We start from the raw sequence: 13,167 nt of genomic DNA on the forward strand, positions 1-13,167 counted from the left end.
TGTTAGACTTTGTGTTTTACCGATTGCTCCGTCTTCCCAATTGCTTTTACATTTCTGAATGCCTAGCTTTCGTGTGGAATTAAGCACTATTGTGCAATCAGGCAACAGTCCGGATTTGACGTATCATGTTGGTGCATAGAACAAAACGAGGTATTTATTCAGAATGCTGCGATGGGACACATTGTTTCCTGAGCACAACAGTGGGAAGGCTAAGTTGTTTCATTGAAACGTCATTTTTAAGATTAATATCTTACTGTTATATATGAAGTGTTATCCCTCTATAAATTCACATAACTACATTTGTTTTCATTCTGCTCCACGTTGTATGATTGTTGCCTTGATGGGTTACATTGTGCAATAGAACGTTTTGTTTTGAAGTTTGCCAAAGGGGAGACCGAGCAATTGCCTGGGGTTACCCTGAAAATTACCACTTTAATTTGATTTTTAAAAACTATTTAGATATTCAAAGCAAATGTGTTGAATCTTAATTGATTGAAGCCCGATACTGTACTGTGCATTTGTGGCGTAGCCTACCAGATTGCGGTTTAGATGAAGAGTTCTAGACAGGAGACCCGAAGGCTATGGCAGCGGATGAAACCTTTAAGAAAAACCTAAATAAAAGCATGACGTTGCTAGCTGTGTAGTTTGTCTACACCTTCCTTTCACTGCAACTGCAGTTTCTGCAGAAATGGACTTTAATACATTTGGTGTGTAAAAAGTGAGTCAGTTTGACATCTGTAAACAAAGTTCTCAATGTTTGAGTGGAGCTGAGGAGAAATCTAATCTGGTTCTTGAAGTCGCCGATTCTGAGTGGAAGGGAGTGTTTAAATTATTATCAGTTGACATAGAGTATCAGCATTTGTATGAAACTGAACTGTCTGTCAGACGCTTGGTCTTTCTGTGCATGATTTAGCTCTTTGCATGCCTTGCCGTTGATGACAACACAAAGTAAATAGTGTTCCACAAAAGTTTTCAGACAAAACTTTTGTGACTTAGATAGACAGCGCATGAAAAAATGCTACTCTTCAATGATTGTGTTGTCGCTCTTGATGTTGCTAAAAGTCACTTGTTAGTCCAGCTGTGTCTCTATCATCTGTACACAAACTCACCAGTCGAAAGGGGCCTGTTAGTTGACTGCTACTGGCTCTTGTGTGTAGGAGGTGGTGGTTTTGACATGTCATAGCTAGCACCAGGCTCAAGGAGGGGCAGGAGGAGGGAAGGTGGAAGAGTATGTTTCACAGAGCGCTTTCAGTTTGTTCTCAAGCAGTCAGGTATGCGCCTTCCACAGCATGACGGGGGCTCTTCAAACAGCAAACCGGGAACTGCTAAGATAAAAACATTAAGTTAGGAGAGTTTTGGACGTTTTTTTTTAGCTGGGCTTCAGATTGTCAGTAGGAGAGTCCCTCCTGCCTGAATCCACGAGAGCACCATGCAGTTCTGGAGCCTTCTCAGCTGTGCACAGGGAGGTAGGTCTGTGAGGAACGGCCGCTGACTTTATTTGACATCACACCCAGACACAACGTGTGGCTCTACAAGAAGCGCTGAAGAGAAGTTGTCGTTGTTTTCAGTGGCTTCAGTTTAGGGAAAATAGCAGTTGTAGCGTTGTCTGGTGTAAACAACTGAGGCGAGGCTAAATAGATAAGATGAGGAATTCACTATCGCGTTCACCACGCAAGCTCTTGCATGCGGGGGCATTTTGAAAGAGAATCAGTCAGGTTTTTACAACATTTCTTGGGTTGATGTTGTGAAATGTCACCTTGTCTTATTGTTTTGGCTTTCATCTAGAGGGGAACGTAACATTGCTTAACTCAGTGGTTGGGAATTAATTCCCAGAGCAGACCTGCCCTCAGCTGCGCTTCATATTTTGAATGTTAATGTCACCGGAGGAATTCCAGGAGAATGACCTCACTGAAGTGCGTGCACTGCTTCAGGGTACACATTATAGAATGTTTGTGTTCAGTTCAAAGCTGATGAGCTGACTTTTTACGAATACTTAAGATGGATGTCTTTACAATCTTAGGTATATTATCAGATCAGATCAGATGCTCCAAAGTCTTGTTTGGAACTCTCCTGGGCTCTTCATTGAGAGATTTGAATCTCTGTAAATCTTGCATCCAGTAACAATCAGGAAACTCCCGATGACATCTGCCCCCTAGATCACAGTGTTTTTAAGGGAGTGGAGCACCAGACAAGCATGGCAGAAGATAACAAGAACTGCTTACACCTTGTACCTTTTGGCTTGGCTAAGTAGGCAAGCAGATTCTAGACGCAAGCAAAGGCATGTAGCATTAATAACTTGTATCTGTGCATCGGTATGTAATTAAAGATTTGGGAAAATTGTATAGAATGATACTGAAGTTAAATGTCAAAATAGAACATGTGGGTTGTCTATGAAATGGTTGTGTAATGTTGCCTGAATTATTGTCCACACTGTAGCATTCCGTGTCCTTACTGAAGAGTGTGTATTGTGTATTGTGGGCAACTCGCCTTAAAACCCATCCCTAAAGAGCCTAATGTTATACAGGGGGAATAGCTTTTAATAGTTTACATTCATAGACACGTGAGTCAAATTGAGATGAACACTCTTTTTGATTGCATCACTCTGTTGTAGTTCTCTGTTGTCAATTCTGTATGGGATTGGCAGATTGGCATTGATTCTAGCTCAGTTCATGCTGGGATTGTACTCAATCAATCAATCAATCAATCAATCAATCATTCAAGAAGAGCCCATTCCATCAGATGAATTCCCTTTGAGGGTGTTCATAGTCAGTGAATGTAATGGCATATGGGGTCTGGATATCCAGAGCAGCATTCATTTAACCCTTGTGTTCAATGCTAGCACAGCACAGCTCCAACAGCATCATCATCCACACACAGGTGTCATGTACCGTATCTGTGCTAAGGGGGAGAAGCCCAGTGGATGTGAGCAGTTGGTACAATGAGGTCTATTAGAGAGACCACAGCTGATCAAGATGCTGGGCTGTCATGTTCCATGTCCTGGCTGGTGTTCTTCAATCTTGTATTCATTTCACATTAAACACAAGCATGAAGCAAGTTCTTGTGACCTGTGACAGTTGACTGAATACTTTGAGCAGTTATAAAGCGTGGTAACCGTGGTAACCCTAGAATAATGGTTGGTGACTGCAGTTTGCTTCGATTTTGTATACACAGGCAGTGTCGTTTTTTTTTTTCAGTTTCATATTTTAGTATTTTTTTAAGTTGTCTGAGCTAACATAATTGTGTTCTTCATTGTTAGTCGAACAAAAGCGCTGATGAAATTTATCAGAAGTCACTGAGGCTGTTGATCTGCTTTTTGACCAAAGGGGAAATCAGGATTATGTAAACAGAATGGAGGAAGAGAAAGCTCTATTCATTTGTATTCAGCGATTGTCTGTTTACCCGTGTATAATGAGAGTATATTGATCTGATGTAACCTTTATTATCATATTGTACAAATGTATGCTGACCTCTTTTGGGGATTTATTTTGACCATGACTTTATTAGTCATATTTTCCAATCAGAATTCCAGTTTAATATCAGCATAATGGAAGTGACTTAGTTCAGTCACTGGAGTGCACATATTGTCGTGATGAGTTTTCATAGAGATGGATTGTATGAATTAAATAGTGTAACTATTTAATTTGCTTTTCTCTCTTTGAATGGATATCCATTCCATATTCCTTTGAATATTACTTACATTTCAGTGTTGAATTTGTACTACTGCAACTCTGACCCCTGGTATTCCTACTGAGCTGTTCCACATCTCACTGTGATTCAGCTTCTGAAGAATATAATTCAATTCAAAATAAAGACCGAAGGTAATTAAAGACAGAAGGTAATTGTCGGCTAAATTGTTTGAGATTCAGTGTCACAACTTCTAGTGATTTATTATCTCAACGGGCAAAGCAAAGTGCTTACAGCACCAACATGATTGGCTTGATTCAGAGGGGAGACACATACTGTTCAAAATGTATACACTAGATGTACTGTAAATTGGATAGAAGTCTCTGCTGAATAGAGAAATGTAAACATTATGGATGGGTTTCTATCTCATGGAGGCTGTGAGTGACAGAAGATTCATCCTACACTTATCTAGTAATACAACTACCCTTTCCCCTTATGCCTTGACCATCCAGATTATGTATGGCTTTGGCTATAGCTACCAGAGGACTAGCCTTTTCTCACAGCACACTGCTTTAGCCTTCAGTCTTAAGGATACTTCTGCAGATGTGTCTACGTTTAGCCTTAAGTCTTAAGTATACTCTTGCGGATGTGCCTACGGTTAAGTCCACGATGCAAATCTCCTCACCAGGATGGTCTGTGTGGACTGACCACGCAGCACCAAAATGTTGTGCCAGCCTTGAGTGCGCATGTACATGCAAGATGTAGGGCACTGGCTCAAGGTCAATTGGAAACGAAATGCATTTATTTATTTATTTATTTATTTATCAGATGCTTTAAGCCAAAGCCACTTACAGTACAGATGCACATTTTCATTAGTGTGGAATACAATTCCTGGAGACCTGCTTATAAACACAAGAGTTTGGTTTATTTCATGTCTCAGCAAATTATTCATTATATATTATCAGCAATGCTATTTTAAGGTGTAGCTATTGCTTTTTTAGGCAGAGGAGTAAATGGTTATGAAGGGGCATAGACACCTTTGCTGTAGTTTCAGCAGACATCTTAGAGATTTGTTACTTTATTGAGCTTTTCCCCTTGCTTAAGCTAGATGTTGATGGCTTGGTCTGTTGCCCAATGCAGAGGCAGTGGAGGGGAATGAAGGCTCAGCAGTCAGGGGGAACAGGGGACGCCTGCACATGCTGACTGGTTTACATGAGGTCCATTATGTCATTAGCCATCCCAGTTTTGTAAATTGCAAAGGCGCCCACTTTGCTCAATTTGCCTCATTCATTTGATTATGTTGTTCAAGTCCTTGAACTTCAGGGTACGGGGGCGGGTGATCTCAAACTTCTCATGAGGAACGGACATGTCGTCCACACAAGTGAAGCAGCTGCACAGTGGTTTGGGAAGAGACAAGACCGACTCACTCCCCAGCCAAGTAGGTCCACGTACGGCTCCATCCCCAGCCTGGCCATATGCCCTCCTGTGCCCTGGTGAGGGTGCGGAGGTGCGGAGGTGCTTTAGGCAGACAGCCCAACAGGCTTATCCAGGCAGTAGGTCACGTGCTGGTCTGAAATGTCTTCCTCTCCCCTTAATCTGCTGTCAGTCCAGTGGCTAAGCTGCTCCTCTCCAGCTGCTGCAGTCCTTGATGAGAGAGAGAGCCGTTTGATGGGGTTTGTGTTGCAGACAGCAGATGATCACGGCTGTGAACTACCACTCAAAGGCAGGAGGGGTTCTTGAGGCCAGTCTAACTCAAGGACCTGAATGCTACATTTCACGCTGCTATAAAACCACTGCCTTTGCATACATAACACTGTCAAGTGATTTCACATTAACATTTCAATTTGAAGGTAAACAGCTGTAGTGTGTCAATTCTAACTTTACTTCTTAGTGTGTCAATTCTAACTTTACTTCTCGATGGTATGCTATAATTTCCTTTTAATGCTGGCCTTATTGAGCTGGTGTCCTGTGTAGTTATAGTCGTGTTAGGTATTTTAGATCATGTCTAGACCTGTTTTATGCTTCTAAAGAGAGTCAGCTGACAGCAGTTGAAATACTTCACAGATAAATCAAGTACTGCCTCAGATTGATCACAGAAGCTAACCTGAACAGAGGACCTAATCGGTCTTTTAATGACTTTTAATATCAATGTCATGTTCTCTTCTTCCCCTAATTAGTTCTGTGAAGAGTCAGCTTTGACTGTTGAGCGCTGGAGCTCACACAAGGCCGCATGACTCCACGCTCTGTGTTGCTGATGACCCTGAGGTCTGAGGTCTCTCTCTTTAGTAGCGGAGCTGAATGTGCACACAGCCCTGCTCAGCTACCCTCACAGACAGGTGTCGCCCCCCCCCCCCCCCCCGCAGGCAGCAGCTGGGCCCTGACCCTAGGTCTGCTGAAGAAACCCAGATGATACTACACCAAATAGTAGACTTTAGAAGGAGTCTGACTTGGGGCCAGAGCTGGTCCAGACTCCAGGCAGGGGGCGCGTGTTTGTGATTCGTGCACTCATGAGTCTCAGGACGGCGCCCGCCTGCGGTACCACCACCCACACCGCCCGTGTGTGTGTGTGTGTGTGTGTGTGTGTGCGTGCGCGCGTGTGCCTCTGTCTGGCACATTCTGATGGACTGTGATCAACTCCTTCAGTGGTGTGAAACCAAGTGGTAGAAAGGCTCATTCTAATTCTCTTTCTCTTTCTTCCCTAGATATTTCAAGGATATCTTACTACACAGGTAAGTGCTGATTGAATATTAATTCAATAATGTCTGTGTTTTTTTTTGTGTGTGTGTTTGACAGCAATGAATACATGGCAATCTTTGTGGTTGATTCAAAGCCAGTCAGTGTGCTTAGAAAAATCCCCTCCTGTCTCAGTCGCCGGTTCCTCTTCGCTGAAATAATGTATGAATAGGTGTTAAAGGGAAAAATATTCATCATCAATCTTACAATATAGATTTGTAAAGGCAGTTCCATTCTGTATTGGTTGAATGAATAATTCACATGCATTGCATTTTTTAAATTTGAATCTTAAAATGAATTCCTTAGGTCGTGTAATGGTTGTTTATAGTGCAGGACAAGTGCATTTATCACTGTCTCCCTCAAGGATTCTGGAGCCTTGTGGAAGGTGGCACCATAGATTTTAAAGGGTTCAGAACAAATTCATCCAGAGGTTGTCCAGTTTTATTTAAAGCAATAGTAGGTCTTTGCAACTTTTAAAAGATTGTCTCATTAACATGTCCACTATTCTACAGATGAACATTTGATTTGGAATAAACATCCTAAAAATAGGTCTGTGCGTAAGCATAAAAAAAAAATGCTTGCCTTGCATGTCCAAATATCTGTGTTGCTGCAGTAGATTGTCAGTTGGATTTGGCTAGGCCTCCAGCGTGAGTGGTCTCCTGTGTCTCGGGGGATGTGTCTTTGGGAGGTGAGTGGTCTCCTGTGTCTCGGGGGATGTGGCTTTGGGAGGTGAGTGGTCTGTGTCTCGGGGGATGTGGCTTTGGGAGGTGAGTGGTCTCCTGCGTCTCGGGGGATGTGGCTTTGGGAGGTGAGTGGTCTGTGTCTCGGGGGATGTGGCTTTGGGAGGTGATATTTGAGGCTGTGAGTGCTCCCTGTGGGAGGGTAGGCTGGCAGGAAGTCCCCGGCCTCAGCACGGGGACGCACAGGGGATCATCTGAGACTCAACAGTCTCATGCTTAACACCCGGGACTACATGACAAGGGAGCTACAACTTTTTGTGTTAAGGCAGCACAAAATATCAGAAAGACTACGTTTAGCCATCTTCAGCAAATTATGCCAGAACTTTAGATGATTTAGATTGCTTACCCACATTTATAAACACTGACCTACTTAGAGGAATCATAACATTGCAAAATGTTGGGTATATTTACATTCATAATTGTTAAATATGCCCATCACTTGAAGTCTGTTGCTCTTGTCAGTGCTTCAGTTGTCAGTTCTACTGGTTAGATGTGATGTCAGTTCCACTGGTTAGATGTGACTATGTCTGAGGTGCTTCAGTTGTCAGTTCTACTGGTTAGATGTGACTATGTCTGAGGTGCTTCAGTTGTCAGTTCTACTGGTTAGATGTGACTATGTCTGAAGTGCTTCAGTTGTCAGTTCTACTGGTTAGATGTGATGTCAGTTCTACTGGTTAGATGTGATGTTAGTTCTACTGGTTAGATGTGATGTTAGTTCTACTGGTTAGATGTGATGTTAGTTCTACTGGTTAGATGTGATGTTAGTTCTACTGGTTAGATGTGACGTTAGTGCTACTGGTTAGATGTGATGTCAGTTCTACTGGTTAGATGTGACTAGGTCTGAGGTGCTTCAGTTGTCAGTTCCACTGGTTAGATGTGACTAGGTCTGAGGTGCTTCAGTTGTCAGTTCCACTGGTTAGATGTGACTAGGTCTGAGGTGCTTGCTCTGTCCCAGCTCTATGCGTGGAGGTCCTGTTGTGCGCTGGGATCATACATAAACCCCTAACCCTCTGTATAGCAGCATAGTTGGGCCGTGTGTTTCATCTGGGGCGGCAGTGGTACAGGAGGTAAAGAAGTCGTTTAGTAATCAGAAGGTTGCTAGTTCGATTCCCTGTCGAAGCGTCCTTGAGCAAGGCACTGAACCCCTAATTGCTCCTGATGTGCAGTGTGCCATCAGTGTAACTGTAAAATGTGTATACATTGTAAATCGCACATATGTAAGTCGCTTTGGATAAAAGCGTCTGCTAAATGACTAAATGTAAATGTAAATGATCTGAATTCTGAGCCGACAGCATTGATTCTGTGGCAAACGATGACCAGTACTTTCCCAGAAGCCTAAGAAACATGAAACACATTTCTCATGGAACTGTCACGCAGACTCACTCACCTTTTTAAAGCTGCTGTAATTGCAAAGATAGATTAAAACATGTCTCTGGAACCCTGCCAGATTATAATTTGGCGTTAAAGCTTCGATGTTATCTCATATAATGCTATTGTTGCTTATCTGGAGCTACCTTGGTTAGCTTGAGATTAGTCTGTTAAATATAACAGTCTAAAATGTATTGTTTCAAACACTCCAATGCAAGTGCATGGATTTCTCTGCATTCAGTTGTAGGTTGAAGGTATTGTCCTATATTTCCCTCTCAAGGCAATGGAATGTGGAGTAAATACACTAATGGCCCAACACAGCAGATGCTTGAAATAAGTCACCCTAAGGCTGGCTTTGATTCTCATTCCTTTTCAATAGAATGCGAAACATTTCCTCTATCAGTGCCTCTATCAGTGCCTCTATCAGTGCCTCTCTCTGCCCCAATTAAAGTCAGTAAACTAGCCGCCCACCTCTTCTCCTGGTGCAAACTTTAGTAGTTGGGCTGTGTCTGGGTCCCACTGGATCTTTCACTGTGCTTTAGTAGTTGGGCTGTGTCTGGATCACACTGGATCACTCACTGGGTGCTTTGAGTGATGCAGCCGGTTCTTATTGTCTGTGCTCCACAGTGTGTCCGTTGGGTATCTGACCTGCCCAAGTAGAAACCCGTCATGAGTTTAGACACAAGGTGGATCAGAGGGTTCACAGAACCGTGGAGCCAGATTCAAATCCTCATTTTCCTGTCTGTGCTTCCCTAGATTGGATTTCTGCTTCATGTACACAATCTTTTTTTTTCACCCGGATGGATTTGTTCTCGAGTATTGAATTTATTGTTCGTGAAGGTTACGTTTTTAAATATTTAGCAGGGCACAAGCCACAGCAGCAGGTGTGGCCATGATTTGAATGTGCATGTAAAGTTGGGGCTTATATCGTTTCTGCTTATCCCCTCTTCACCTTGTTTCCCTGTCAGACCTCTCTGTACCTGGCCACTGTGTGTGGAATATGAGACCTTGAGTGGTGCCTTGAGTGGAGGGCTTTTGGCAGTCTCCCCCAAGGGCAGGGTGAGCCAAGGGGAGAGTGTTTGGCTGGCCCACCGTCCACATAACAACCCGGTCAGACTGGACGTGCCGCTCTCTTGTGCTGTGGAGGAGGCCGTGTGGTCTCTGTACACAGGAGAGGGCTGAGCCAATGGCTGTAAGGGAGGCCCCTGAATATGAATGAGGACAGTCCCCCCCCCCTCTCTCAGCTACCTCGCTTTGCTTACCCAGTTCAGTCAATGGATATGAGCTCTCTCTCTCTCTCTCTCTCTCTCTCTTTTTCTTTCTTTCTTTCTTTCTTTCTTTCTTTCTTTCTCTCTCTATTTTCTCTCTCTCTGTCTCTCTCTCTCACTCACTCACTCACTCTCACTACCCCTTTCCTACCCTCCCTCCCATAAACACTCCCTGCCTTGTGCTCTCTCTGAGCTACACACACAAACCCTCACACACTCCCACACAGTCCACTTGGGAGAATCTCGCGGCGACGGCAGTGTGTCCTGGATATGAGCGTGAGAAGCTGAAGAGTGATGTTCCCTCAGAGCTGGAGAAGAATATCTTTCTGATTTAAAAAAAGGCTTGCTTTGGTTTTTTTTCTGCCGACTTTCTTCGGTGTGTTCCTACAGTATTGTCTGCCTTGATTAGTTGTCAAAAGCAACAGTCATAGCAGGGGATTTGTATTTGATGCTGTTGCAAAACCCCTCTGGATCTGTAAAACAAGGGCAGGACTGTGACAGACGAGGCAGCGCAAGGCGGCTTTTCTTCCATGCCATTCTCCTCTCTCCGTGACTCCGCCAACCTGTTTTGGGGGCTCAGTTGGCAACCTGGTGATCCTTGAAGCTTAAGAAATACCTGCAGCGGCGGTTCTGCTCCAGGAAGCCTCTTGGAAGTGAGCCATTCCTGCTGATTTTCCAGTCGGTGAGCCGGTGTTGGGGGGCCGGGCCGGGGGCGGGGGCGGCTGCCTGGGCTCTATGCGGACGCAGGGGAGCGGGGCAGCCGCGGGGCCCGGAGAGCCGAAGCAGGTGGAGAACCCATGGAGCCCGGCGGCTGCAGCCCCTTCCCCCTGTGCTGGACGCGGGGCGCCGCCTGTGTCTACTCCTACGGCCCACCTCTGCCAAGTACGTTGATCAGACGGCAGTCTGGAGCCCGCGCCGCTCCACTGTCGTGCCTCTATTTCTGTGTGAGATGTTACCGATGCTTTGACGAGCCGCATGAAGCGACCGTGTCTGGTGTCTTTCATCTGATAATGCTAATGTTGAAAGGTTGATTGTCGATTTTTACTTTTAAATGGGATGATCTATTTGTTTGTTTTTGCGTGCGTTGCCTGTTAGTCACCCATCGCTCTGCTCAGGTTCAGTCAGTCCTATGACAGAACTGGGGTAGGTAGGTGTCCTTCTCTGGTATTGCAGAAAAATCCGTTTCCTCGTGCGTAACTGTGGCTGTGCTATAGAGACCTCTTTATGATACAGCCACATGACTACGCATCGGAAACAGAAGCCCCCTCCCTCTTACTCATGCCTCATATCAATCAGCTGTTTTAATGACTAATCTCTCCGGCAGCAATCAGAACACGATAAACTCCCGGCCGTGTCTTACTGCAGAGCCAGTGTTGCGTTGTGAAGCTGCTTCATTACTCAGGGATGAATTCCCATTCGTCTTGGACTGATTAAGTGTCGGTGTGCTGTGTGATTAGTGGGCTCCTCCCCGAGGTGGAGAAGTAGGCCAGGTACCTGCCGCCACCGCCGCGGCAGCAGCAGCAGCTGGCTTGTCCTTCCCCAGTTCGGCTTCTCACTGGAGCTGGATTGGATATCCAGTATCCGGGGGAAAGACTAAATGGAGCACGTTAGGTAACTCGGCAGCTCCCAAAATGAATTTGTCTGCCATGGGGGGGGGAGTATTGTGGAGATGACTTTTGTAAATACCTGATCTCCTTCTAGAGGTTAAACAAAAGTAGGTATCTGATTTCATGCCTTGACAAGACGCAGGGTGCAAGCTTTTTGGACTACATTTGGTGGTTGAAATTACCAAAGGAATGAGTCTAAATCATCCAGTTACATTGTATTCCCAAGAAGGAGTTTTGATTGTCTTCATTAAAAGCATTGAATGGCTACGCAACCTTGATATTTTGTATATTTCTGACCTCAATGCAAACCGACCTTTCCCCTAACCCTTGATGATCTCGGCACATTCATAACAGGCAAGGTTAAAAGAAGGGTGATATTCTAGTGTAAGCGTCATCCATCATAGTCGTTCTGATTGTAATGCCTTTTTCTAGGCCAAAGGTATCAGGTGGGATGTTTTTGAGTTGTGTAGGGAGCCCTCTTCACTGCTGCCAGCGCTCAACTACTGGTTTCAGTCATTAAAAGATAAGGATGCACTGGCATCCTGTGCAGGCAAAACAAGCGGGCTCAGTCAAATAACGAGACGGGCAGGTTGCATGTTTCTCAGTAAAGATTTTGCAGGCCAGATCTTGATGGGATCCTTTTAAACCATGGCTTGCTTTGGACATGAACAGGTAAATCAAAACAACGTAGACCTAGGAGATCTGGGATTGCTTTTGTTTTTAGTTATTTTTGTGCTGTCAAAATGAACCAGTTAATTTTTGCAATTAATTTGAATTATTCAACGTGTTAAAAAAATGAACACAATGAATGCAGTTTTTGTAAGTATTTCTGTGCATATGTAATGGTAAAAATATCTGGGGGCATCCAATGTACATCTGACCACGGAGCTTAGTTGAATTCACAAGATTGAAAGTTTATTGAGCACTTCAGCTTACAACTAACCCAGCAGGCTGCACACCACATTCTAACTACTGACCGGCGGACCTAGTCGCTAGCGCCCTCCAAACTATCTCCCTCCCCGAAAGTCAGTGTCTCTACTTCTCTGCTTCTCTGCGTCTTCATCTCGATCCCCGTTTGGAAATAAAAGTTCCCTCACACTTGTCATGCTACGCATATAACAAACATGCTTTTCAAGCCCACGGCCCATTTGGATGGCCTTGATGGTTTTATTGGAAATCTATAGTTCACGGGAGAGAATCTGTGTTCAAAGTTAAAAAGATGCTATTAAACAATAGTATTTGATTTTAAATATACTCCCTTTGTGATGACTCCACATTGATTTAGATTTACATACATTTTACACTTAGATGTAGATTATTACAAGCTGTCTTCAAGAAGAACAAAAAGCAGCAAATTGTGTGATTTTAATTAGTTCATTTATAAATCGATAGACAGCACTAGTTTTTTTCTTTGTTCTGTGTGTCTACAGAACAAAGATTTACATACATTTTACACTTAGATGTAGATTATTACATTTTCTTTGTTCTGTACGTCTACAGGCTGACAGAGGTGTATGTCTAGAAGGGGACTGCCTGAGCCCCCACTAATGATGCTATGAGATCCCTTCCTTTGCAGGGTCCAGGCTTGAGTGGACCACTGAAATCTGAGCCATCCCTCAGCTCAGGGCTCTTTTCAGGCTGCTTCTCACAGGTAGCATAGAGCTGCTCTTACCCGGCTCTCACAGGTAGCATAGAGCTGCTCTTACCTGGCTCTCACAGGTAGCATACAGCTGATCTTACTTGGCTCTCACAGGTAGCAGCATAGAGCTGATCTTACCTGGCTCTCACAGGTAGCATTGAGCTGATCTTACCTGGCTCTCACAGGTA

General features: G+C 44.2%; 1 protein-coding gene across 1 annotated transcript in view; it reads left to right on the forward strand.

Moving 5' to 3' along the window:
- Positions 1-467: 467 nt before the first annotated feature.
- The window catches only part of ptk2ab (protein tyrosine kinase 2ab), a 62,920-nt gene continuing 50,220 nt past the window's right edge, over positions 468-13,167 (forward strand). The window contains 2 exon segments of the mRNA XM_031576702.2: positions 468-1,466; positions 6,327-6,353. Of these exon segments, the coding sequence (XP_031432562.1) occupies positions 1,430-1,466; positions 6,327-6,353 (64 nt within the window). The 5' untranslated portion in view covers positions 468-1,429.

This window comes from Clupea harengus, chromosome 11 (assembly GCF_900700415.2).
Source record: "Clupea harengus chromosome 11, Ch_v2.0.2, whole genome shotgun sequence".
Classification (NCBI taxonomy): domain Eukaryota; kingdom Metazoa; phylum Chordata; class Actinopteri; order Clupeiformes; family Clupeidae; genus Clupea; species Clupea harengus.